General features: G+C 43.3%; 1 protein-coding gene across 1 annotated transcript in view; it reads right to left on the bottom strand.

Moving 5' to 3' along the window:
- Positions 1-25,338, bottom strand: part of snx25 (sorting nexin 25) — a 55,802-nt gene extending 30,464 nt beyond the window's left edge. The window contains exons 1-7 of the mRNA XM_029659412.2: positions 24,190-25,338; positions 23,594-23,678; positions 18,931-19,147; positions 13,648-13,820; positions 11,070-11,256; positions 2,678-2,748; positions 1,317-1,507 (exon numbers count right to left, since the gene is read on the bottom strand). Coding sequence (XP_029515272.1) covers positions 1,317-1,507; positions 2,678-2,748; positions 11,070-11,256; positions 13,648-13,820; positions 18,931-19,147; positions 23,594-23,678; positions 24,190-24,498 — 1,233 coding nt within the window. The 5' untranslated portion in view covers positions 24,499-25,338. The remainder of the gene's footprint in view (positions 1-1,316; positions 1,508-2,677; positions 2,749-11,069; positions 11,257-13,647; positions 13,821-18,930; positions 19,148-23,593; positions 23,679-24,189) is intronic.
- Between the last annotated feature and the right edge of the window lie 387 nt (positions 25,339-25,725).

Raw genomic sequence — 25,725 nt, forward strand, 5'->3', positions numbered from 1 at the left:
AGCACGTGTCAAACTCATTCCTCGGAGGGCCGATTGTCTGCAGGTTTTCGCTCCTCCCTTGTACCAGATTGATGAAGTAAGTTCACAAATTAGTAAGGACCTCCCCAGACCTGGTTGACGAGTTCTTAATTGAAAGTTTAAAAAAATCTAAGACCAGCCGACACTACATGGAATGAGTTTGACACCCCTGGTTTAGAGGGATTACCAGGACGTGTACTCCAAGCATGCGCTGACCAACTGGCAAGTGTCTTCACTGACATTTTCAACCTGTCCCTGACTGAGTCTGTAATAACAACATGTTTCAAGCAGACCACCATAGTCCCTGTGCCCAAGAACACGAAGGTAACCTGCTTAAATGACAACCAACCTGTAACACTCACTTCTGTAGCCATGAAATGCTTTGAAAGGCTGGTCACGTTTCACATCAACACAAAAACCCTAGACCCACTCCAATTAGCATACCGCACCAACAGATCCACAGATGACACAATCTCTATTGCACTCCACACTATCCTTTCCCACCTGGACAAAAGGAACACATACATGAGAATGCTGTTCTACAGCTGCACCATCGATAGCAGGCGTCACCGCCTGGTATGGCAACTACTCAGCAACTGCTCAGCATCCGACCGCAAGGCGATACAGAGGGTAGAGTATACGGCTCAGTACATCACTGTGGCCAAGCTTCCTGCCATCCAGGACCTTTATACCAGGCAGTGTCAGAGGAAGACCCTAAAAATTGCCAAAGACTCTAGCCACCCATCATAGACTGTTCTCTCTGCTACCGCATGTCAAGGGGTACCGGAGCACCAAGTCTAGGTACAAAAGGCTTCTGAATAGCTTCTACCCCCAAGCCATAAGACTGCTGAACAGTTAATCAAATGGCTACCCAGACTATTTGCATTGACCCCCACCCCCTTTTTTCTTTACACTGCTGTTACTCTGTTTGTTATCTATGCACCCCTACCTACATGTACACATTACCTCGACTAACCTGTACCCCCCGCACACTGACTCAGTACTCCCTGTATAAATAGCCTCGTTACTGATATTTTATTGTATTGCTTTTTTAAAAACTTTAGTTTATTTAGTAAATATTTTCTTCAACTGCATTGTTGGTTAAAGGGCTTGTAAGGAAGCATTTCACCATGTATTCGGCAAATGTAGCAATATAATTAGAGAAGAGTTTTTTTTTTTTTTTTAGATTTAGAGGGTTTAGAGCAGAGGGACTGCAGACAGATTGACATAAACCCCAGCCAAACATCAACACTGGGCACTGTGTGTGTGTGTGTCTGTGTGTGTGTGTATAGTCATACCCTCTGACTCTGGGGCCCCTCTCCCTCGTCCATGCAGCCCTCCTCCTGCTGTTCGTAGTTGGGGCCCCCCAGGAGACGGATGCGTTTTTCACACTGCTTCTTGGCCACAGTCAGCTGGTTGATGTAGCGCTTCATGTTGCGTGCTCTGAGCAGGTCGGCCTTCATGGCTGCAGTCTCCTTCCCTTTACTGTCTGTAGGGACGAGTTGTCAGAAGACATCTTAGTATATTTAAAATATACGGTTGATCAGTTAAATACCACCACCGAGGCCACAGATGCTTTAATCCAAAGATTTGATAGGTTAATCAAAGTGAACACCTAGGACAAAGGCATAGCCCTTCAAATAGTGATGAGAGAAGAGATTCTTTATCAACCTTGTATTGAGACCAATAAAACTATCTCCCTCAGACAGAGAGAACAAGAGAACCCTGCAGGTCTCAGACAGGAGATGGGACATGAATCCTTCAGACAAATTGACACTATTGAGTTCCACACCATCCCCATTACTGTGTTAGGATGATTCAAACAACTCATGTTACATCTATTTTCAACATGATGTCTCTGGATGGACTAGAGGAGGGTGAATGAGAACATGACGCACTACGTTGTGGAGGAAACATCATCTGCCCTCCTACAAACATAACTCAATTTCCCCCCTGTACAGAGGTAATGAAAGCCTGGCTGGGAGGCAGATAGGATGAGAGAGGATCAAGTGAACAGCTTTTAGCTCACATTGGAGTTGCCACAATGTCTTCCTCATTCATCACATACAAATCATCCCCCCTCTTTCTCTGAATCATATCGCTCAATTCATCTGAGAAAAGGTGAAGACTGACAACTGTAGCCTCTCCTTTCTGCTGTGTGCGAGATCAGTGAATGACATTTAGCTTCCAGCCTGTCAGTTTCCAGTCCACTGCCCATCGCAGCTCGCTGAGAAAGAGAAAATATTAAAGTGTTGCAGCTTGCTGAGAGAGAAACATTTTAATGCATTCACTGGCTCATAAAGACCCTTCGCCTCATAGGAAATTTCCGGTTAATTTCTCTGGGTAATCACTGTGCCGACACCTTGGTAACTGCCCAGCTGTCAATCATAGCTCTTAGTCATAGATGCAACATCAAACTCCATTGACGTCAGAGCTGTTGTAGACCTGGACCCGTACGCATAAAGCATCTGAGAGTAAGAGTGCTGATCTAGAATCAGTTTTCCTTTTTAGTTCACATTAAATAAGATTACATGGACAGGGGGGGACCTGATCCTAGATCAGCACTCCTACTCTAGACCGTATTCACAAAGCGTCAAGAGCACAGCCTGTAGCTAAAGGTTGTTCACTAGAGACAGTGGAGTTGTTGTTCATGGCCTACCTTTCTGTTTCTTCAGCTGGGGGAGGCTGCTGATTGTGGTGGCCTGAATGATCTCCACCACGATCTGGTACCTACAGAAGGAGCGAGAGGAAGAAGATAGGAAGGGAGAAGAGACAGGAAGAACAAAAAGGAGTTGTTTCAGCTGGACTAACATACCATTAGTATAATTGAAAACAGGACGTCATCCTGTAGGCCTGCCCAAAGAGCCACCCGCCAAAATAGTTAGACGCATGTCATTTATGGTTAAGTATCAGAAGGTAGGAAAGCCATGGTGGTGCAGAGAACATTTAGTTTGAATTTCACATCCCAATTACAGGTGAAATAAGCCATTAAAAAGTGTCAATGAAACAATGACTCCAAGCAAGTGGAGATGACACCAATTGCAATCATTTTGCGTTCTCACTGCCTCGTACCATGCCTCGCCTCAAATGACCAGAGACGTCAAATAAATGCAATAGCTGGCAGGGCACCATAAATGGCAGGGCCTCCCTCTGGCACTCTCACAGACAGACTGGTTTGCATGCAATTACCTCATTGCATGCAGTCAACTACAAGTAATGCTGATGGTAGTTCAAGGACATGTGACCTTGGCTATGGGTAGATATGATTGGGATGATAACCATCGTATCCATCAGGAAATAATATTTGCGTCATACAGCAAGTCATCTTAAGACACATGCAACACATCACTAACATTACATAGAGCATTAGACATACAGTGCTTCATACATACAGTGCATTCGGAAAGTATTCAGACCCCTGGACTTTATCCACATTTTGTTACGTTACAGCCTTATTCTAAAACTGATTAAATAAAACATTTCTCATCAATCTGAGCACAATACCCCATAAAGACAAAGCAAAAACAGGTTTTTAGAAATACCCTATTTACATCATTCCCTTTGCTATGAGACTCAAAATTGAGCTCAGGTGCAACCTGTTTCTATTGATCATCCTTCATCTGTTTCTACAACCTGTGGTAAATTCAAATGGATTGGACATGATTTGGAAAGGCACACATCTGACTATATAAAGGTTCCACAGATGATATTGCATAACAGAGCAAAAACCAAGCCATGAGATCGAAGAAATTGTCCGTAGAGCTCGGAGACAGGATTGTGTCAAGGCATAAATCTGGGGAAGGGAACCAAAAGCCTTCTGCAGCATTGAAGGTCCCCAAGAATACCGTGGCCTCCATCATTCTTAACTGGAAGAAGTTTGGAACCACCAAGATTCCACCTAGAGCTGGCAGCCCAGCTAAACTGAGCAATTGGGGGAGAAGGGCCTTGGTCAGGGAGGTGACCAAGAACCCAGTGGACACTCTGACAGAGCTCTAGAATTTCTCTGTGGAAATAGGAGAACCTTCCATGGGAAGCGTCACGTCTGGAAGAAAGCTGGCACCACCCCTACGGTGAAGCATGGTGGTGGAAGAAAGCTGGCACCACCCCTACGGTGAAGCATGGTGGTGGATGAAAGCTGGCACCACCCCTACGGTGAAGCATGGTGGTGGAAGAAAGCTGGCACCACCCCTACGGTGAAGCATGGTGGTGGAAGAAAGCTGGCACCACCTCTACGGTGAAGCATGGTGGTGGCAGCATCATGCTGTGGGGATGTTTTTCAGCAGCAGGGACTGGGAGACAAGTCAGGATCGAGGGAAAGATGAACGGAGCAAAGTACAGAGAGAACCTTGATGAAAACCTGCTCCAGAGCACTCAGGACCTCAGACTGGGGCGTTCTTGAGTGACCCAGCCAGTCCCGGACTTGAACCCGACCTGAAAATAGCTGTGCAGCAACACACCCCATCCAACCTGACAGAGCTTGAGAGGATCTGCAGAGAATGGGAGAAACTCCCCAAATACAGGTGTGCCAAGTTTGTAGTGTCATACCCAAGAGGACTAAAGGCTGTAATCGCTTAATACATTAGCTAAAATGTCTAAAAACCCATTCTTGATTTGTCATTACGGGGTATTGACATAATACAGAACAAAATAGTGAAGGCATCAACAACCACTGCCTGTATGGGAACACTGTGTGTCCCAAATGGAACACTATTCCCTATATAGTAAACTACATTTAACCAGGGCCCATGTCTCTGGTCAAAAGTAGTGCACTATATAGGGAATAGGCTGATTTAAATTAATCATTTAACATTTTATAAATGTTTGCATTGAACTTGAAAATATGTCTGTTTTGAGTACATGTTGGCTAACCCCTGACCCATTTAAGAGCAATGTTTTGTCAATATTCACTGTTCTGGAATATATGCTTAAACAATTGAAGTATTTGCTGTGCATTAGAGTGATATAAACACCCCTGTTTTAGAGACATGTTGTAGTGAAGGGATGTTAGCTTTATAACTTTTATTTTCCAATTCTATAAAAACATGCCAAAATGCTAACTAAATTAGCCCTGGAGCATTATAGTGGTATAAAACAGAACCAAAAGAAGTTGAGATTTATATCACAAAAAAAGTGATATAAAACCCCCGTTTTAGAGACCTGTTTCAAGTGATATAAATCCCCCGTTTTAGAGACCTGTTTCAAGTGATATAAATCCCCCGTTAGTGATATAAAACCCCCGTTTGTGATATTTAAAAAAAACCTGCTTGTGATTAAAAAAACAAACATTTTAGAGACCTGTTATACTGATAAACACCCCCTGTTTTAGAAACCTGTTACAGTGATATAAAACCCCGTTACAGAGACCTGTTTCATTGATATAAAAAACCCATTAGTGATATAAAACCCTCATTTTAGAAACCTGTTACAGTGATAAACCCCCGTTTTAGAGACCTGTTACAGTGATATAAAACCCCCGTTACATTGATAAAAACCCTGTTCTTGATTCCCTGATAAAGCGCTCTGCTACAGTACATGTCGTCTTACTGAAGCTCAGTTCCCATGGAAACCCAGCAGTAAGATATACGGACAGGGCAGGTTCGGTGTAATTTAAGCTAGAGCTCCACGTCATCAGTGGGCTTAAATATGCTTACATCTACCATGCTAAACTAGCTCATTTAGCTGTCTGCATACTGCAATTATCGCACAAGTGAAAAGCCTTATATCCAGCAGGTAGCCTAGCAGTTAAGAGCGTTGGGCCAGTAACAAAAAGGTCGCTGGTTCGAGTCCCTGAGTCGACTAGGAGAGAAATCTGTCGATGTGCCCTAATGCAACGCACTTCACCCTAATTGCTCCTGTAAGTCGACTCTGATAAAGAGCCTCTGTTAAATGCCTAAAAAGTAAATCCACTGGTTTAAACTGTTGGACACGGCAAGAGAACAAACACTTTAGCCTAAATGATTTCCGTAACTGAGAATCGGATCAGACACCTCTGGTAAACAGACTACCAACAGTAGATACATGAGTCATCCTTAGATAATGTAGCAGGCTGTCCTTGCAACATTTTAGCCAGCTGCTTAATACAAGAGAACATTGCCAAGGCTCAGAGGGCTTAAGAAAAAAATGGTTTACAGTTGGATCAATATAGTTTCAAATTAGCAACGAAAAAAATAAAGGGTTTATACCTTGTGATCGATGTGGAGAACATGACTAGTTAACGATTAAAGCGTATGAAATCATTGCCTTTGAGAGTGCCATACAGAAAGATTGGACTGATCCACAGTTGTGATGGATCCGGTATTATAAGATGCTTTGCTGATTTATCATACACTAGTAACTACAGGGCATTCAATGGCTGCATCCCAAATGGCACCCTCATCCCTATAGAGTTCACTACCATAGGGCTCTGGTCAAAAGTAGCGCACTATAGGGAACAGGGTGCCATTTGGGACGAATACATCAGGCACAAGGCAGGCTGAACACCAGCTGCATGCACAGTGCCTTCAGAAAGTATTTATACCCCTTGACTTATTCCACATCCTGTATTATAGCCTGAATTCAAAATGGATTCAATAGATTTTTCTTCTCATTTATCTACACACAATACCCCATTATGAAGAAGTAAAAACATGTTTAGAAATGTTTGCAAACTTAATTCAAATGAAATACAAAAATAATTTGCATAAGTATTCACACCCGAGTCAATACTTTGTAGAATACCTTTGGTGGTGATTACAGCTTCGAGTGGTCTTGGGTATGTCTGTATAAGCTTAGAGTGGTCTTGGGTATGTATGTCTGTATAAGCTTAGAGTGGTCTTGGGTATGTCTGTATAAGCTTTGAGTGGTCTTGGGTATGTATGTCTGTATAAGCTTTGAGTTGTCTTGGGTATGCATGTCTGTATAAGCTTCGAGTGGTCTTGGGTATGTCTGTATAAGCTTTGAGTGGTCTTGGGTATGTCTGTATAAGCTTAGAGTTGTCTTGGGTATGTATGTCTGTATAAGCTTTGAGTGGTCTCAGGTATGTCTGTATAAGCTTTGAGTTGTCTTGGGTATGTATGTCTGTATAAGCTTTGAGTGGTCTCGGGTATGTCTGTATAAGCTTTGAGTGGTCTCGGGTATGTCTGTATAAGCTTTGAGTGGTCTCGGATATGTCTGTATAAGCTTTGAGTGGTCTCGGGTATGTCTGTATAAGCTTTGAGTGGTCTCGGGTATGTCTGTATAAGCTTTGAGTGGTCTCGGGTATGTCTGTATAAGCTTTGAGTGGTCTCGGGTATGTCTGTATAAGCTTTGAGTGGTCTCGGGTATGTATGCATGTATAAGCTTTGCACGGTCTCGGGTATGTATGTATGTATAAGCTTTGCACGGTCTCGGGTATGTATGTATGTATAAGCTTTGCACATGTGGATTTTCCCCCATTCTTCATTGCATATTTTCTCAAGCTCTATTAAGTTAGCTGGGGAGCAGCGGTCACGTGCAGTGCTGTGGAGACTGTTGTCCTTCTGGCAGGTTCTCCTATCTCAGCCAAGGAACTCTGCAGTTCTGTCAGAGTGGTCATTGGTCACCTCCCTGACCAAGGTCTTATTGCTCAGTTTGGTCAGAGTTTAGGTAGTTCCAGATTTTTTTTTCAATCTCCCAAATGGAGACCACCATGCTCTTGGAAACGTTCAACACTTTACAAATTATTTTAAAGCCTTCCCCACATATATGCCTTATGACAATTCTCTCAGAACTACAGAGAGTTTCTTGGACTGCATGGTATAGTTTCTGCTCTGACATACACTGTCAACTGTGGGACCTTATATAGACAGGTGTGTTTCTAAATCACCTCCAAATAATTGAATTGTTCACAGATGGACTCCAATCAAGTTGTAGTGACATTTCAAGGATGATTTTAAAAATGTACTAGGTGCACCTGAGCTCAATTTGAAGTGTCATAGCAAAGGGGTGTGAATACTTACCGTTTGTCATTATGGGGTATTATGTGTAAATGGGTGAGAAGTGCATTAATAAAATTTGAATTCAGGCTGTAACAAAAATCTGGAATAAGTCCAGGGGCATGAATACTTTCTGAAGGTACACGGAGTGTAAAAAACCTTAGGAACACCTTCCTAATATTGAGTTGCACCCCCTTTGCCCTCAGAACAGCCTGAATTCGTCAGGGCATGGACTCTACAAGGTGTCGAAAGAGTTCCACAGGGATGCTGGCTCATGTTGACTCCAACGCTTCCCACAGATGTGTAAAGTTGGCTGGATGTCATTTGGGTGGTGGACCATTCTTGATAAGTTTCCCGTGTGCGAGTGTGAAAAACTCAGCAGCGTTGCAGTTCTTGACAAACAAGTGCGCCTGGCACCTTCTACCATACTCTGTTCAAAAGGCACTTAAATATTTTGTCTGGCCCATTCACCCTCTGAATGGCACACATACAATAAGCTCTCAAATTGTCTCAAGGCTTAAAAATAATTATTTAACCGGTGTGTGTCCGCACACACACTTCGGAAGCTCTTCAGATCTATTAACAAAATGTGGAAAAAGTTACAGTACACCTTATTCTAAAATTTATTAAAAATATATATCCTCAATCTACACACAATACCCCATAATGACAAAGCGAAAACAGGTTCAGACATTTTTGTAAATTATTTTAAAAAAACTAAAATACCTTATTTACGTAGGTATTCAAACCCTTTGCTTTGAGACTTGAAATTGAGCCGAGGTGCATCCTGTTTCCATTGATCATCCTTAAGATGCATCTACAACTTGGAGTCAACCTGTAGAAAGGCACACACCTGTCTATATAAAGTCCCATAGTTGACAGTACACGTCAGAGCAAAAATCAAGCAGGACAGAGTTCCTTTGTTCAGTGTGCGTGTTCTTCTACCCATCTTAATCTTTTCTTTTTATATGGCTTTTTCTTTGCAACTCTGTCTAGAAGGCCAGCATCCCGGAGTCGCCTCTTCACTGTTGACTTTGAGACTGGTGTTTTGCGGGTTTTATTTAATGAAGCTGCCAGTTGAGGACTTGTGAGGCGTCGGTTTCTCAAACTAGACACTAATGTACTTGTCCTCTTGCTCAGTTGTGCACCGGAGCCTCCTACTCCTCTTTCTATTCTGGTTAGAGCCAGTTAGAATTTTTTGTGAAGGGAGTACTACACAGCGTTGCACCAGATCTTCAGGTTCTCGCATGGAATAGCCTTCATTTCTCAGAACAAGAATAGACTGACGAGTTTCAGATTTTCTTTTTTGTTTCTGGCCATTTTGAGCCTGTAATCGAACCCACAAACGCTGATGCTCCAGATACTCAACTAGTCTAAAGGACAGTTTTATTGCTTCTTTAAATCAGAACAGTTTTCAGCTGTGCTAACAAAATTGCAAAAGGGTTTTCTAATGATCAATTAGCCTTTTAAAATGCTAAACTTGGATTAGCTAACACAACGTGCCATTGGAACACAGGAGTGATGGTTGCTGATAATGGGCCTCTGTACGCCTATGTAGATATTCCATTAAAAATCAGCCGTTTCCAGCTACAATAGTCATTTACAACATTAACAATGTCTACACTGTATTTCTGATCAATTTGATGTCATTTTAAATGGACAAAAGTGCTTTTCTTTAAAAAACAAGGACATTTCTAAGTGACGCCAAACTTAGGAAAATCTGCTCTGTCCATGAGATGGACCAGGTGAAAGCTATGATCCCTTATGACCCAGCCAGCGTCGCGGTGTTAGGGCGACAGGCTGACCCAGCCAGCGTCGCGGTGTTAGGGCGACAGGCTGACCCAGCCAGCGTCGCGGTGTTAGGGCGACAGGCTGACCCAGCCAGCGTCGCGGTGTTAGGGCGACAGGCTGACTTAATAAAATAGAACCTGCACACTCACAAGCTCCACCTCGTACCTTTATTCACTAACAAACAGTGTTTAGATCCTACAAGAATCTTCGTCTGGTTGGCATGGCTCATAAGAGTGTGGCGCTGGAGGGAGTAATGACTGCAGCCTGCAGGAGAGCTGAACACAGCACGGCCCAACACCAAGAGGTGGTAAAGCACCCTGATCAGAGGCTGCAGCCAGGGATTGTTTTGGTCCTAGTGTCATTTCATGAAAAGCTGCGCTGTATGTCAATGATAAACACAGGGCTGTGACAAGGGGAGAGGGAATCACAAATGAGGCTGTCAGACAGGAGAGCTCTCTATGCTTAGGGACACAGAGAAGCAGGTATACAGAGGCTCACAAACACACAGGTTTGTCACTCAGTGTGACTTAAGAGCAGAAAACATGGTAATTAACTACAATGACCAGAATCCATTGAGCCTACAGCTGCCTGTTCTCATTGGTTCTTGCTGGGCAAACATGCTTGTGGGGGCGGCAGACAGAGAGGAAGAAAGATGGATACACCAGACAGATAGAGAGCGGTTGTTAGGCATCTCTACCCGACAATACATCTAATTGATTGATAGTTGTTATTTAGCAGTTTTAAAAAGTATGACTTATCTACTATGAAGTACTACTAAAATAGTGTTTTCATTAGCCAGGATGACTCTATTGATGACTCTTTTGGGAGCACTGAGATAAAAGGCTGTCTGGCTAATACTGCCTGAGCAGAGATGAGATGAGATGAGATGAGATGACTTGGAATAAAATAACATACAACTGAAATATTTTATTAAAGTAATGTGAATAAATGATGGTTAGAGCCTAATAAGTGATAGTAAAGCGCAGTCACACACTACCATCTTGTTTTGTGCTGTTACAGCATTGAACCCACATAATGCATGTATTCGTTTAAAACATTTAAATTGATCATTTATAAATAAACCGAACCAAAACCCGACGGGCTTCAAAATGCACTAATCTCTCAGCACTAAAGGGGAGAGACGGTGTGACGTGTTGGTATGATGACGCACGCAAGTCGGGGTGACACGAGACAGTGTGGTTGAGGTGTACGTGTCGGCATGGCTAATGAGAAAACTGGAGATCTTCTGTGTCAGTCAGGACATCGACACACATACGACCCACACTCAGAAGCACTAGTAGGAGGAGGGTTGGGCTGCTCTGTCTGTACCTGAGCTGTTTGAGGAAGTCGATGTCTGAGGAGGAGCTGATGAGCTTGATGAACTCCTCGTAGGACGGGGCGTAGGTATAGGCCTTCTTGTGGTGCTCGTTGAGCTGCTCGCGGTGCTCCAGCTGAGACAGCAGCATGAGGTTCAGGAAGTCTGGGTCACTCAGCACCTCCACCAGCGGCTTCAGCACTGCACACACACACAGTAGAAAACAGGCTTATAGTGTGGCATGCTCCAGCTTAATCATTTAGACACACACACACTAGCTAATGTTGTAAAGTGACATCCTCTGACAAGCACAAACTAAAGAGCCATCTTTGAATGTAAAAGCCTCCTCTCTTCCTCAACCACACACTATCCTGGATTACCTTTATTACAATGGCATGTCTGGACTGCCTTCAGATGTCACTGGCTATCTTACTGGGCCTCTTCATATTTCATTTTTATGGAGGAGATAAATGTTTTATAAGGGAAGGGGTGACTCATACATGCTTACACAAGAAGCCATAAACAGCTGAACTGGTAAAGGCTGAGACTGGCAGGCAGTAGGCCAGGGCTATGTCCAAAATGGCTCCCTTCTCACTATATAATGCATTGGTTTTGAACAGGGCCCATAAAGGAGTGCACTTTGTAGAGCAGGGTTTCCCAAACTCGGTCCTGGAGCCCCCCCTGTGCGCACATTTTGGTTTCTGCCCTAGCACTAAACAGCTGATTCAAATAATCAACTCATAATTAAGCTTTGATTATTTGGATCAGCTGTGTAGCACTAGGGCAGAAACCAAAACATGGGGTCCCCGGGACCGAGTTGGGGAAATCCTGATGTGGAGAATAGGGTGCCATTTGAGGCACCTTCCTCAGGGGTTTCATCATTCTGACAGCTGGTTGGATGGCTACAGCACCACGGGAGGGGGTCTATGGAACAGGAACCACTCCCCTCATCCTCCACTCTTGCTGCGACACCCTCCCCCACATATTTCCTTCAAGGCACTAATATTGAGATCTGAGAGAGCTGCAGACATCCCTCTGCTTTTGCTTGCTTCTGATGGGTATTAATACTGAGAACAGGCATCATCTGCACCAAGCTAGATGGTGTGCACTAGATGAAAGCTTTGCTGATGTGTGTTGGGAACATTTTAGTGTGTGGCTTAGAGGATTCTATTCCATTTCAGTTTACAGGGTTTTCAGCCAAACACTGAAAGATCTGATATGCTTTATGTGTGACTGCAAACATTTCCGAGCACTGTGCTGCAAATCAAACTATCAGATTTCTCACACATAGCTAGTGGAATGGCTTTCTAATGGTGATTTCAGAGATAATCTCTGGCAAATGGAATCAGAGATTGGCCACTCCAGGCAGCCCCCCCAGCCTTGGTACAGAGGGCAGCGGTCAGTTAATTTCCCCAGACTTCACCCTCTCTGGGTGTGTCCCAAATGGCACCCTATTTCCTACAGAGTGCACTACTTTTGAACAATGCCCTATGCACTGTTCAAAAGTAGTGCACTACATTGGAAATAGGGTGCCATTTGGGAGGCACACCTCTCTCCACCCAGTCAGTCCTCCATGGAAACCCATAGAAGTACTAGAGCCTGGCCTCAGGTTGAGCTCAGTTAGAATACAACGTCCCATTGTTCAAGAAATCAAATCTATCCTCTAATCGCATTACTTTGTTGTGAGATCAAATAAAATAAACAAATTACAAAAAAGAACAAATGCCCCCAAAAAACTGATAACATAAACAATAACATTGAAATCTGATAACACATCTGACTAATGTCGAGCAGCACTAATGTCGAGCAGTAACGTTGAGCATTTTGGATGCTCTTAAAACCTCACCAACACCATGACAGGAGAGTGGGGGTAAACAAAAAAAAACTGTGCAAATCTAACATGTTCAGTACCTTAAAGGAGGGATGTTGCTAAGTAACGGTGGTAATGAAGAAATAATTAGAGGTCTAGAAGTATATTTTTGTCATCCATCTGTGCCTGCAAGATAAACAACTCGCCCCCACACCTTCTTGACAGCCCATTTAGCTCTGCCTCCTTGGTCTGCAGTCAGGCAGCCTTCACTGCTATTCATAAAACCACATCTGTGATGGCACAGCAAGTCAGTTCACAAGGAAGTAAAATACACAGCCCTTTTCTGATTGGTGTTGCCTTTTGATTTTCGCGTCACATAACGTCTTCAGAGACAGTCCATAGTCATTAATATTTTAATACCAGTATCTGGTTGTTCAATGTTGTTTTTTGGTTAGTACAGCGAGAAGCATGCGAGAGCATTTCCCCTCCTCCTAACAACATAAATACAGTAGCAGACAAGTCATTCAGTTGGAGCTCTGGCACATCATCCAGCCCACATCATTGCTCATCATGCCATTGTTACATGAAACAGATTTCCAATTCACTGATTAAGGGTGCCATTTGGGACAATTTCCCATAGGTTTTGGGCCTTGGTCAAAAGTAGTGCACAATAAAGGGTATAGGGTGCAATTTGGGACGCATTGTGAATCAGTCCCTGTGTTGAATGAATAATGAATAAGCTTTAGAGAGGGAGGACGGTGTGTCCCTGGCTGTCTGTGTACCTTTGGTGGTGATAACCTCCACTAGAACCACGCGCAGGCTGTAGGAGCGGGCGTCTCGTGTGGGCAGCAGGCACAGCATGAGCAGGCGGGCACAGCAGCGCAGGAACCGTAGCTCCTCCTCAGGGCTCTGCAGACACTGGTGCAGGGGGAAGGGCTTGGGCAACTCCTCCTGCCTGGGAGAGAGGGGGTTAGAGAGTGAGAGAAGGGTGGGGCTCATCACAGAGCACACCCTGCTGTCTCCTACATTTACTTTTTTGTTCTGCACACTACAGAGGAGCGTTTCCTTACTGCACAGGCAATGCCAGTATCTTTGTGTAAGCTGATTACTGCTGATAAACTTAAAGTCAAATCAATGGAATTAACTGTAGCGCTTAGTTTTTTACCCTCAATTGGACTCCAGGCAGGATAAAGGCTGGCCAGCCATCAGATATTTGGTATTCAGCTTTAGAGGGCAATCTGTCCTCATGACAGATCTCTGTACAGAGGGGCTGGAGAGAGCATATAACTGATACTGATCCATACTGCAGTCACAGCTCTTTCATTTTAATGAGGCATGACACCAGACATGACATCGTGGCTTCTGAGCCATGATAACAGGCATGACAGAGGAAGTGTGCATTTACTGGAAAGCCTACATACAGACGTGTGCTTTGAACAAAACACACTCACCCCTACTGAAGACTATCCATTCACTAGGATGGGTTTGTCAAAGTGAGCATCATCTTTGTGTGAATAAAGCTGCAGTCTTAAAAAAAGACAAGTGACAAACCCATCATAGAACAATGTCATTGGAGCTCTGGGGGGGGGGGGGGGGAACTCTGGGGCAGGGAACTCTGAGGGGGCAGATGTATCTCAGCATTTCTGGTCGATTGCATCTGAAACAAGCTGGGAAAGAAATGCATCTACTGTGCTAAATAATGAGCAGCATCTCCAGCTGGAAGTCTTTGGGAGAGAAGGACTGACTGGCTGAACTTCTGAAAAGCCTCATTTAAAGTTCAAGAGGGACCTCTGACATTACAGACTGCTAGAGTAGCTCTGTCTGAACAGAGAAAATGTGGCATTGGCAACATACAAAATACGTTATTATACCACATTATTATACCCTATAAATGCACCATATTAATCTAGCACAGGAAGATCACACAATGGATGCATCCCAAATGGCATTTGGGAAGCATCCAATAAAACTTTCAGTTGATGGATGAGGACCTCTTTCTTCCTTCTTTCAAAGTCAATGTGAGGTGCAGAGCCAGAGACACACACAGTACAGAAACCAAGGGAAGCAGCTTGCTCACTGTGAGGTCCTACCTGCTCAAAGTCTTTCAAAATAGTGACATTTGCTGTAAATTTCAACCGGTTACATAGCTGAGAGCAGAGTTCCTGCTTCAATGTTGACTGTTTGGAACTGGCCTACTGTTAAAATGTATCTAATGGATTGCTTATAGAAAATATCTTAATTGGTTGCTTCACTATATTTTAAGTAACACTATGCATTATGGGAGCTAAATTAACTAACAGACAGTCACACAGTGAGTGACTTTTAAAAAGGCATAATGAATACATTTAAAATTGTGTTTTTGTTAAGATATTTTATCAAGGTTTAAGATAAATTAAATAATTCTACCCAGAAACGTAACCATTAGGGATTAGAGGTTATGTAGCATGAACAAGGAGTAATTAAAAATAATAAAACACAGCTCCAACTAGGTTGGAGGGGGAAGAGAGGAATGTGTGTGTGTGTGTCTAAAGTAAGCAAAGAGGATCCTTAACCTGTTTGAACCGACTCAGCTATAACTCTGTGGCGAAAAAAAAATAAGACAGCGAGAGCCCCTCCAGGTTTTCCATATCTGGGGGGGACTGGAACTGTCTGCTAAGTGGTAATAAACTATGGTGAGACTTCAGGAGTTAATCCAGATAGTGTGTCACGTATGTGCGCTAGTGAGTTGGAATGAACTTTTGAAGCTGCTTTGTCCTGGTCGGAGAGGAGGGACATTTTAAAACCTATGACGTCATATGTGATATATAAACTAATGTACATTGTATTATGACCAGCGCTCTCGAGAATAAATGCTATTGGCTTATCTTGGTAGCCTGGACTCTGTCCATTTTATGCAAATAAGGATCTTACAAATTCTTAGAAACATACGAGTGATTTAAATTGAATTGATTAATGAACACATTTAGGAATTGTTTAATTTCTTTAACAGTTTTTTTCTGACTTCCACTGCTCAGACAGTACAGGGCATCCTGAAAGTATTCAGACCCCTTGACTCTTTCCACATTTTGTTATGTTACAGCTGTAATCTACACACAATACTCCATAATGACAAAGCAAAAAAATCATATGAAATATCACATTTACATAAGAATTCAGACCATTTACTCAGTACTTTGATGAAGCACCTTTGCCATCAATTACTTGAGTATGATGCTACAAGCTTGGCACACCTGTATTTTGTGAGTTTCTCCCATTCTTCTCTGCAGTTCCTCTCAAGCTCTGTCAGGTTGGATGGGGAGTGTCGCAGCATAGCTATTTTCTGGTCTCTACAGACTCTTCCTACAGTTGGATCCGGTTAAATTCCAGGCTCTGGCTGGGCCACTCAAGGACATTCAGAGACTTGTTCCGAAGCCACTCCTGCGTTGTCTTGGCTACGTGCTTCGGGTCGTTGTCCTGTTGGAAGGTGAACCTTCGCCCCAGTCTGAGGTCCTGAGAGCTCTGGAGCAGATTTTCATCAAGGATCTCTCTATACTGTGTTCTGTTCATCTTTCCCTTGATCCTGACTAGTCTCCCAGTTCCTGCCACTGAAAAACATCCCTACAGCATGATGCTGCCACCACGCTTCACCTTAAGGATGGTGCCAGGTTTCTTCCAGAGGAGATACTTGGCATTCAGGCCAAAGAGTTCAATCTTGGTTCCATCAGACCAGAGAATCTTGTTTCTCACAGTCAGAGTCCTTTAGGTGCCTTTTGGCAAACTCCAAGCAGGCTGTCATGTGCCTTTTACTGAGGAGTTGCTTCCGTCTGGCCAGTCTACCATAAAGGCCTGATTGGTGTAGTTCTGCAGAGATGGTTGTCCTTCTGGAAGGTTCTCCCATCTCCACAGAGGAACTCCGGAGCTCTGTCAGAGTGGCCATCAGGTTCTTGGTCACCTCCCTGATAGCCCAGTTTGCCTGGGCACCTCCCTGATAACCCAGTTTGCCTGGGCGGCCAGCTCTAGGAAGAGTCTTGGTGGTTCCAAACTTCTTCCATTTAAGAATGATGGAGGCCACTGTGTTCGTGGGGATCTTCAATGCCGAAGAAATTGTTTTGTACTCTTCCCCAGATCTGTGCCTCGACACAATACTGTCTCGGGGGTCTACGAACAATTCCAACCGACCTCATGGCTTGATTTTTGCTCTGACGTGCACTGTCAACTGTGGGACCTTATACAGACAGTTGTGTGCCTTTCCAAATCATGTCCAATCAATTCAAATTTACCACAGGTGGACGTTAATCAAGTTGTAGAAACATCTCAAGGATGATTCATGGAAACAGGATGCCCCTGAGCTCAATTTCAAGTCTCATAGCAAAGGGCCTGAATACTTATGTAAATAAGGTATGTTTTATATTTGTAATACATTTTCAAAAACATTCAAACAACCTGTTATCACTGTCATTATGGGATATTGTGTGTAGATTGAGGAGGACATTAAAACATTTTTTTATTCAATCCATCTTAGAATAAGGCTGTAACGTAACAAAACGTGGAAAAAGTCTAGGGGTCTGAATACTTTCCCCATTTCCCCGTCTGTCCTTGCTTTCCTATGAGTGAGCTCCACTTCTACATGTCCAGGGCAAATGGAACAGAGACTTTACAGCATCATAAACACTGACCAGTAGCTCATTCCGCTCACAGCCCGTCATCCCTTACAGTTGAAAATGGCTGATTTTGTCAAAATTGGAACACAGTGGCTGTAAAGTAACATGCTATACATGACGCCAGAGGTCACGTTCTCTGCTTCACAGGGGTGCATGGGTTTTGACTGACAGAATCAACAGTAATTGTGTGACGGTGGGGACGCAGGGCTGTGTTCCAAATAAAGAACTACACGTGCGCTTGCTTCTGTTTATCAACGGCAAAGCGTGTAGAGCTTAAAAAAAGCACCTGATAAGGAAAGAGCTTTCTTTGAGTGATAAAAGCTCATTGAAATGCCTTAGGAACTGTTCAGTTTGAAGAGGTGTGTGGCAACTTGGATACACCAGTTAGACCTCACACTCAAACCCTTGTCATCGTTTTTTTCTCATCTTGCACCTACTCCAAAAAGTACTTTCAGATTGTATTGACAAATGCTGTGAAAAGTACAGTAAATGTAAAATTCACATAAAATTAGTGTCATGTTTGTTTAAAGTCTTGTGACATGTGAACGGCTGTGTCCTGATAATTTCCCTATAATCTCCAAAGTGATCTCTTTCAATTGCTACCATGGTCATGCATATGCTTTTTATAGTTGTTCTATAGTTGTTCTTTACATCTGGCCCAATCCATAGTGACGACCCTCCCACTCTGTCTTCCGGATTCTTTCTCTTTGCTCGTTTTCCTTATTATGATGTAGGCGGAGGGAGCTGGGAAGGTCGTCAGCGACACGGGACACCTGGGCCCATGAGGAGACTCCATGCAGACACACTGTTGGATTTTGGTTGTGGCATTTTTGTGGCCGTTTTGTTTGTTTGCTTTGGCACCTTTCAACACCCCTCATTATCACATTAATGCACGCAACCACTCACTTACGCTACTGATTACTGACGACACACAGCTTTGTTAATTGTATTTACGTTACTTCAGTTAATAAATATATTTGTTATTCCTAATCTCCACGTTGTCTCCCTGTTAGTTACGGATTTCGAGACGGTTCGTGACAATATCCAATTTCCAAAGGGGTTACCCAAACAGCTAAAACAGTCAGACAGTGAAAAAGCATCCTCTCCAGTACAGTAGCACAAGTTTGAGTAAGAACCCTGTCCCGAGCTTTGCTCCATGGCCACAGACTAAAATAAGCAAGGCTGCTCTCCTTTCCTGAGAAAAGGGGGAAGCTGGGTAATGCCGAGTATTACAGAGTGATGATGACCACCTCTATATTCTCAACAGACCAGAGAGGCCCATGTTAGGGCCCCTGAACCTCTCCTCTAGGCTGCTGCCTGCTCCCCGATCGGTTTGTGTTGTCCTAACTCCTATGGTTGTCAAACCAGCATGAGCTGGCAAGACAGCACAAACAGATCTCCTCCTCCTCCCACACCCTCCTGTACCTGGTATTGGCCGTCTTGAGGTCACAGAAGTGTGCATGGAGGGTCTTGACGGTGTCATTGCAGACCACGTTGACCATGTCGACGTCTGCCAGGCGGCCCCGCAGCTGCTTGGCCATCTCCCAGAAGTCCTCCGACAGCATCTGGTAGAGCTGTCCCTCGTCGCGGCTCAGCGGCACATACCACGACAGGACATAGTCCCTGTAGCTGTAGTCAAACACTGGAGACACAGAACAAGACGTGGTTGGTACACTGCTTGGCAAAATACAGGGTAAATTTCAGCAGAAGCATCAATAGACATCTCTGCTGCTAAAGGGTAGCAAAACTCTGAATTCTCTGTTCAGCCACAATCCGTCTTTATTTCACAGTGTAGGTTTACATTAAGACTGGGTCATGTTGGACCATCAGCCCCACCTTTTCTTACTCAATCCTAGCCTAGTACATCAGCCACTAATAGCTAGCTAATGCTTACTAGGTACGATTGGAAACATTGCTGTGTGCTCATTTGGATGTGGTCCTTTCAGAGCCTCGCCAAGCCGTAATGTCAAATGTAATTCTATTAAACATTACTCTACCGGCTCCTCTGGTTAAACCAACACGTTGGTAGTGGGTTCACAATTCTAGTAGAGGTCAACCGATTATTGGAGGACCAAAAAAAGCAGTTTTCGATTAAAATCGGACGAGATTATATATATTACACTCCAACACTGTTTTTTAATTATTTAAACCAAATTGAACATTTTCATTATTTATTTGAGAGTAAATCGATATTTTATTTATGTATTAAGTTAAAATAAGTGTTCATTCAGTATTGTTGTAGTTGTCGTTATTATTTATTTATATATATAATATATATATTATTTTAACATGAGTCTTCAATATTCCCAGTTAAGAAGTTTTAGGTTGTAGTTATTATAGGAATTATAGGACTATTTATCTATACCATTTGTATTTCATATACCTTTGACTATTGGATGTTCTTATAGGCACTATGGTATTGCCAGCCTAATCTCGGGAGTTGATAGGCTTGAAGTCCTACACAGCGCAATGCTTGAAGCACAGCGACGAGCTGCTGGCAAATGCAGGAAAGTGCCGTTTGAATGAATGCTTATGAGCCTGCTGCTGCCTACCACCGCTCAGTCAAGACTGCTCTATCAAATCATACTTAATTATAAGATAATAACACACAGAAATACGAGCCGTAGGTCATTAATATGGTCGAATCCTGAAACTATCATTTCGAAAACAAAACGTTTATTCTTTCAGTGAAATATGGAACCGTTCTGTATTTTATCTAACAGGTGGCATACCTAAGTCAAAATATTGATGTTACATTGCACAACTTTCAATGTTATGTCAAAATTATGTACTATTCTGGCAAATTAATTAAGGTCTTTGTTAGGAAGAAATGGTCTTCACACAGTTCGCAACGAGCCAGGCGGCCCAAACTGCTTGCACAGAACACAAGATAAGTGACACAATTTCCCTAGTTAAAATAAATGAATGTTAATAGGCAATATTAACTAAATATGCAGGTTTAAAAATATATACTTGTGTATTGATTTTAAGAAAGGCATTGATGTTTATGGTTAGGTACATTTGTGAAACGGCAGTGCTTTTTTCGCTAATGCGCTTGTTAAATCATCACCCGTTTGGTGAAGTAGGCTGTGATTCGATGATTAATTAACAGGCACCGCATCGATTATATGCAACGCAGGACAAGCTAGATAAACTAGTAATATCAACCACCATATGTAGTTACCTAGTGATTATGTGAAGATTGATTGTTTTTTATAAGATAACTTTAATGCTAACTAGCAACTTACCTTAGCTCCTTGCTGCACTCGCGTAACAGGTGGTCAACCTGCCACGCAGTCTCCTCGTGGACTGCAATGTAATCGGCATCCAAAAATGCAGATTACCGATTGTTATGAAAACTTGAAATCGGCCAAGCCAATTAAAATTGGTCTACCTCTAATTTCTAGCACCTGAAGCATACGCACAACCATGTAAATAGTGATGCATGCACACTAGCCGAGGTCATGCACACTAGCCGAGGTCATGGCTGTGCGAATGCTTCGGGTGACAGAAACCTTAATCCACTAGCAACATGTTGAAAAGTTGGCTTAATAATACTTTCTTGTGGATATATCATCTAAAACGCAGAGCATCATAAGGACCAACCCCACAGACAACCGTGAGAGTAGATTCAAATTGTATTCAACATTAAAGCTTGTAGGGGGCCTGAAAGGACCTAAATTAAACACTGGGTTCTCCCAGACAGTGGATTTGCTTGCTATATCACCCATCTGGTCCAACAGGCTAACCTCTATGGTGCCTAAGCCAACCCTATACCCTTTCTGATTGCTCCTTAATTAAGCCAGTTGTATCCTAGCCATCTAGGCTACAGTTTACTCTCCTGGTTGGGGAGATGTACTTCTTCAGTGGTACTCTCTCTGTGACATCAGCTTAAGGCAGTAGCCATACAGACCGACCGTAGAAACAGACAGTAAAGACCCTTCTTCTGGGAGGACCGCAGCATAGTACCAATGCTGGCTGCCAGGTAATAGATGTTCTTCAGTCAGGGGATTTACACAAACACACCCAAACTACTGGAGCCTGCAGCCACTCCATACAGAGTGCGCCACTGCCTGTCATGATACAGAAACTCCTCCATATCAATGAGAATATACTGTACGGAAGGACTTGTCTCAAGACACTAAACCCAAAGCATGCCAAGGTCTGACTGCAGCTACATTTCTGTGCTTCTATAGCGAGCCAGACAGCACTGTATGGAGCACAAACCCAGGTAGAGTAAGGCGCTATTAGCCTAGTCAGACATATCCCAAAAACGAAAGGCCTTCAATTTGCTTGGCTTCAGACTGACAGTGCCCGACTCCACAGTGAACCCTCTACAGGATATTGTGAATAACGTAAACTCCCTTAGTGTGGAGAGACATGGGAGGTTGGTTGAGCTCTTGTTGAAAACAGTAACATAGTCAGTGAAGAAGATCAGTTTATATCTCCTGGATGGCTTCACTCAATCCCTACATAAGAACCACATGATGGTAATGCCAGTGATGGGGTGACCTGCCAACCACCTTGGCAATTCATTTGCATTAACACTAGTGAGATCCTCCTCAATGACCCATATTTACCAAACATGTGATAGGTCAGAGGGCAGCATGGACAGCATGGACCTTGCTATGGCTTTGCTCAGAAATTATCAGAAAGGAAGAGGCGGGGCCTCCCGAATGGCGCAGCGGCCTAAGGCACAGCATCACTGCAGCCTGGGGTTCAATCCCAGTGTCACAACCGGCAGTGACCAGGAGTTCCATAGGGAGGTGCACAATTGGCTTTACTTGGCTCATTGTGCTCAAGCAACTCCTTGCTGACGTCTTGAGATCTGTATATACTGGAAGAGGCGAAGCGAGAAAGTTCACTCCGGTCAAAATCTGTCCACAATAATCAGACCGCCTGTCTTCCCGCCTTTGGGACAACAACTCCTATTGTTAGGGCGGGGACCAGGCCATCATGTCAGTATATACAGATCTGATATAACATTTTTATCACAATACCAGAGGGGGTAGACAAGACAGTAATGCCTTTCTGCATGACTTGCTGCAAATACATGACAATATATCACTACCAAATTCCAGCCATGAAGTAAGCGGTTCAATCCTCAAGTGAGGCTAACAGCTGCAAGAAACGATTGGATTGATAAATCTAAATTGCCGGAGAACAATCTCCTGCTGTATGAATGAAAGGAGTGGTGTGTAAAGTAAAAAGCATGTTGGTTAAACACAGGGCCAGGGAGGACAGCAAACATCTCCGTCCCTGTCCCAAATGGCACCATGTTCCCTTTACAGTGCACTACTTTTGACAAGGGCCACCATGCTCTCCTCCATGGACCCTGGTCAAAAGTGCACTATAAAGGGAACACTGGGCCTTTCTTCCCCTCCAATCATGTGAGACCCTCTATCACACTGCTTCAACAGATTCAGTAATCCTATCCAACATAGGCTGAACAAGGTGGGGGAGGTTGGGTCAAACTTCCTTCGTTGTTCCTTTCTGTAATCAACATTTCAATAATACCATTTCTGATTGGTTTCTGCCTGGTGGGTATAATAAGTGCCAGTCATTAGGGTTAATGCTACCTTCAATAAGGGGCTTGTAATTAACCATCCATGCAGTAACACACAGCAGCTTGTTAAATACAGTAATACACATGTAATTGTGATCTCATTACCAGGGGATAGCTTTTGTTTGCCAGTAGGGAAAGTTATTTGAAAGGCTATCTTCACCTTGTAAAATGTAAATGAGAAATGTTGTTTGGGGTGTGAGCAGATGTGGTGCTTAATGAATGACAATGTAGTGATCTCAACTACATACTCCTTGCGTCCTCGCTCCTCGTTTCCTTAAAACCCATTGGAGAAGGTCAGAGGGGAGGGACCTCTGGCTTTCTCATCCAATGGGTTGAGAAGGAGACAAGGATCGAGGAGTATGCAATTGAAATCTTGCCCGTGTTTCTTACACCAAGTGAAAGGAAGCTGCTGATCTCACAAGCTCTTCCTGAGAAGAGGAAGGCCTATTCTAGGACTGCCGACTACACACAAATGATGGTTCTGCAGCATTATATTTGGGATTTTAACCACCAAACACTAACCTTCTTTAAGGGCCTTGTCCACATTGTGTGATACCACCACTCTTCTTGTCTGCGCAGACTCCAAAAGTGGCACGGTGAACCTTCCCTGCAAACATAACACAACACAAGTACAAAGGATGGAGTCCCAGCCGAAGGTCAATAACACTCTCTCAGCCCATTGCGTGCATACAAACAAGACCATTGACAAAGGACATAATCTAACAACCTCAAACAAAAATTCATAAATAATGGAATAGTTGAATGGGCAGTGATGTCCAACCCAGACAGGGAAGTGATTGAGGTAGTATTGAGCAACAAGGATATTTCTAAACATAACACCCACACAGTGTCATGCAGGAGATACAAGACTGAGATAAACACGGCCTATGCTTCAAAGGTCTGACAGACTGTTGAAGCTATAGGCTATAACACAACATGATAATGTGTCCTCACGCAGGACTGAAGAGCACAATAATGAATGCCTATAGAGGTCTACCATATTGAATTTAAAATGTCTCACTCTGACACACAACTCAGTGGCCATAACAAGGATGACATGGAGAACAATGAAAAGGCCCATGACATGAACATAAATAAAAACTATTCAGGATTCTTACCATTAATTTGTTAAACAAGTCCAACAGGTAAGCAGACTGTCTCTTTGAAGTTTCAAATCGGCTGATTTTAGGAGGACCCTTTTTAACGAGGAGACCAAAGCTTCCCAACAAGAAGCAGAACAATGCAAAGGAGATATAAATAAAAAGCTTCAGAAAAAATGACGTTATGGTGAGCCCCCCATATCCAAACTGAAAAAGTAATGCTGCGGCGATTCCCAAGCAGATGACGGGCAAGAAACGAAAAGAGGAACCGATGGAGGCGGCGCTAGACATGGGGGCATCGGTGCTGCTCCTGCCAGCAAAATGCATGCTGCTGTCAATGACATCTCCTCAACACCGACAAGAGAACAGGCTTTGTGTTCCTCGCAGCTGGATCTTCATTCAAACGCATTTACCATATTTAGGGAGAGACGGCACCCAAATATTGACATTGGATAGTGGACCTTAGAGATGAAAAAAAAAAACATTCCCTTGCTGTTGTTAGCCTCCTATGTCCATGTAAAGGTCTGGGCATTGACGTCATTCTATGAACCTAGCTAGTCTATGTTGCTCGAGCCATCAGATTTGCATCGCAAAGCAAGCAAGTTTCCGGTGTTCCATGTAAACAATATCTCAAACCTAGCTAGCTGGGTTGGTAAGCTAGATACCAAATGCAAGAAAGCAGCGAGCATGTAAATTCATTACAGTTCAATTACCTAACTAGCTAGCTAACTACTTAGCTGGCCAGCTAACATTACGTTTACAACTCGACAGAATCCGAAAGGTGGATAAAGGCTTCTTTGGCTAAATAGCTAACGTTACATTATATAGCCAACAGGCTCTGTCCGCAGCTAACGTTAGCAAGCTTGCTAATTGCTAACAAACTCCATCAGCAATTAGCTAGCTAGCAGCTAACTATGTGAAGGTAAATGCAAGCTAGCTTTAGTTAGCTAACTAGCTTGCGTGCTACCTGAAACAGGCCTTTCTCGATATTTTATCTCTAAACAAAATAAATATCAAAATGCCTCTGGTTGGAAAATTGCTATTCCTGAGTATCCATCGACACAGCTGATGATGACACCTGTGTAGGCGAGGCGATAGCAGGCCGTTTTGTTATCGATTGCCCTCTATCTTCAGCTGAGTGTCTAGTTTCCTGTTATTAACTTGACTGACACATTTCTTTCTACACGTGAAATCTGCCGACCAATCAACGTGGCGGTGTCAACCGCACAAACCAAATCAGGGGTGTATTCATTACCACGATTCTGTTGTTAAATGTTTCGACTGTTGAAAAACGTTTTGCAACAGAAACCGTTAACTCCAACCGCTCTTCAGCGTGACATAAACGCTGTTGGGTTCCTCAACGGAAGTTCTAGTTCATTTAAATGTTATGGTTTCTAAAGTTTGCCTTTCCAATCTGCACATATATAAATGATCAATTATACCATGCCTTAAAGTGGAGTGAACTTCTTCCAGCCACTTATTTTATATTTTATTTTTGGGGGGCGAGACACAACTGAACTACAACTTCCGTTTAAGAACAAAACGGAACTCAAC

This window comes from Oncorhynchus nerka, linkage group LG5 (assembly GCF_034236695.1).
Source record: "Oncorhynchus nerka isolate Pitt River linkage group LG5, Oner_Uvic_2.0, whole genome shotgun sequence".
In the NCBI taxonomy this organism is placed as follows: Eukaryota; Metazoa; Chordata; class Actinopteri; order Salmoniformes; family Salmonidae; genus Oncorhynchus; species Oncorhynchus nerka.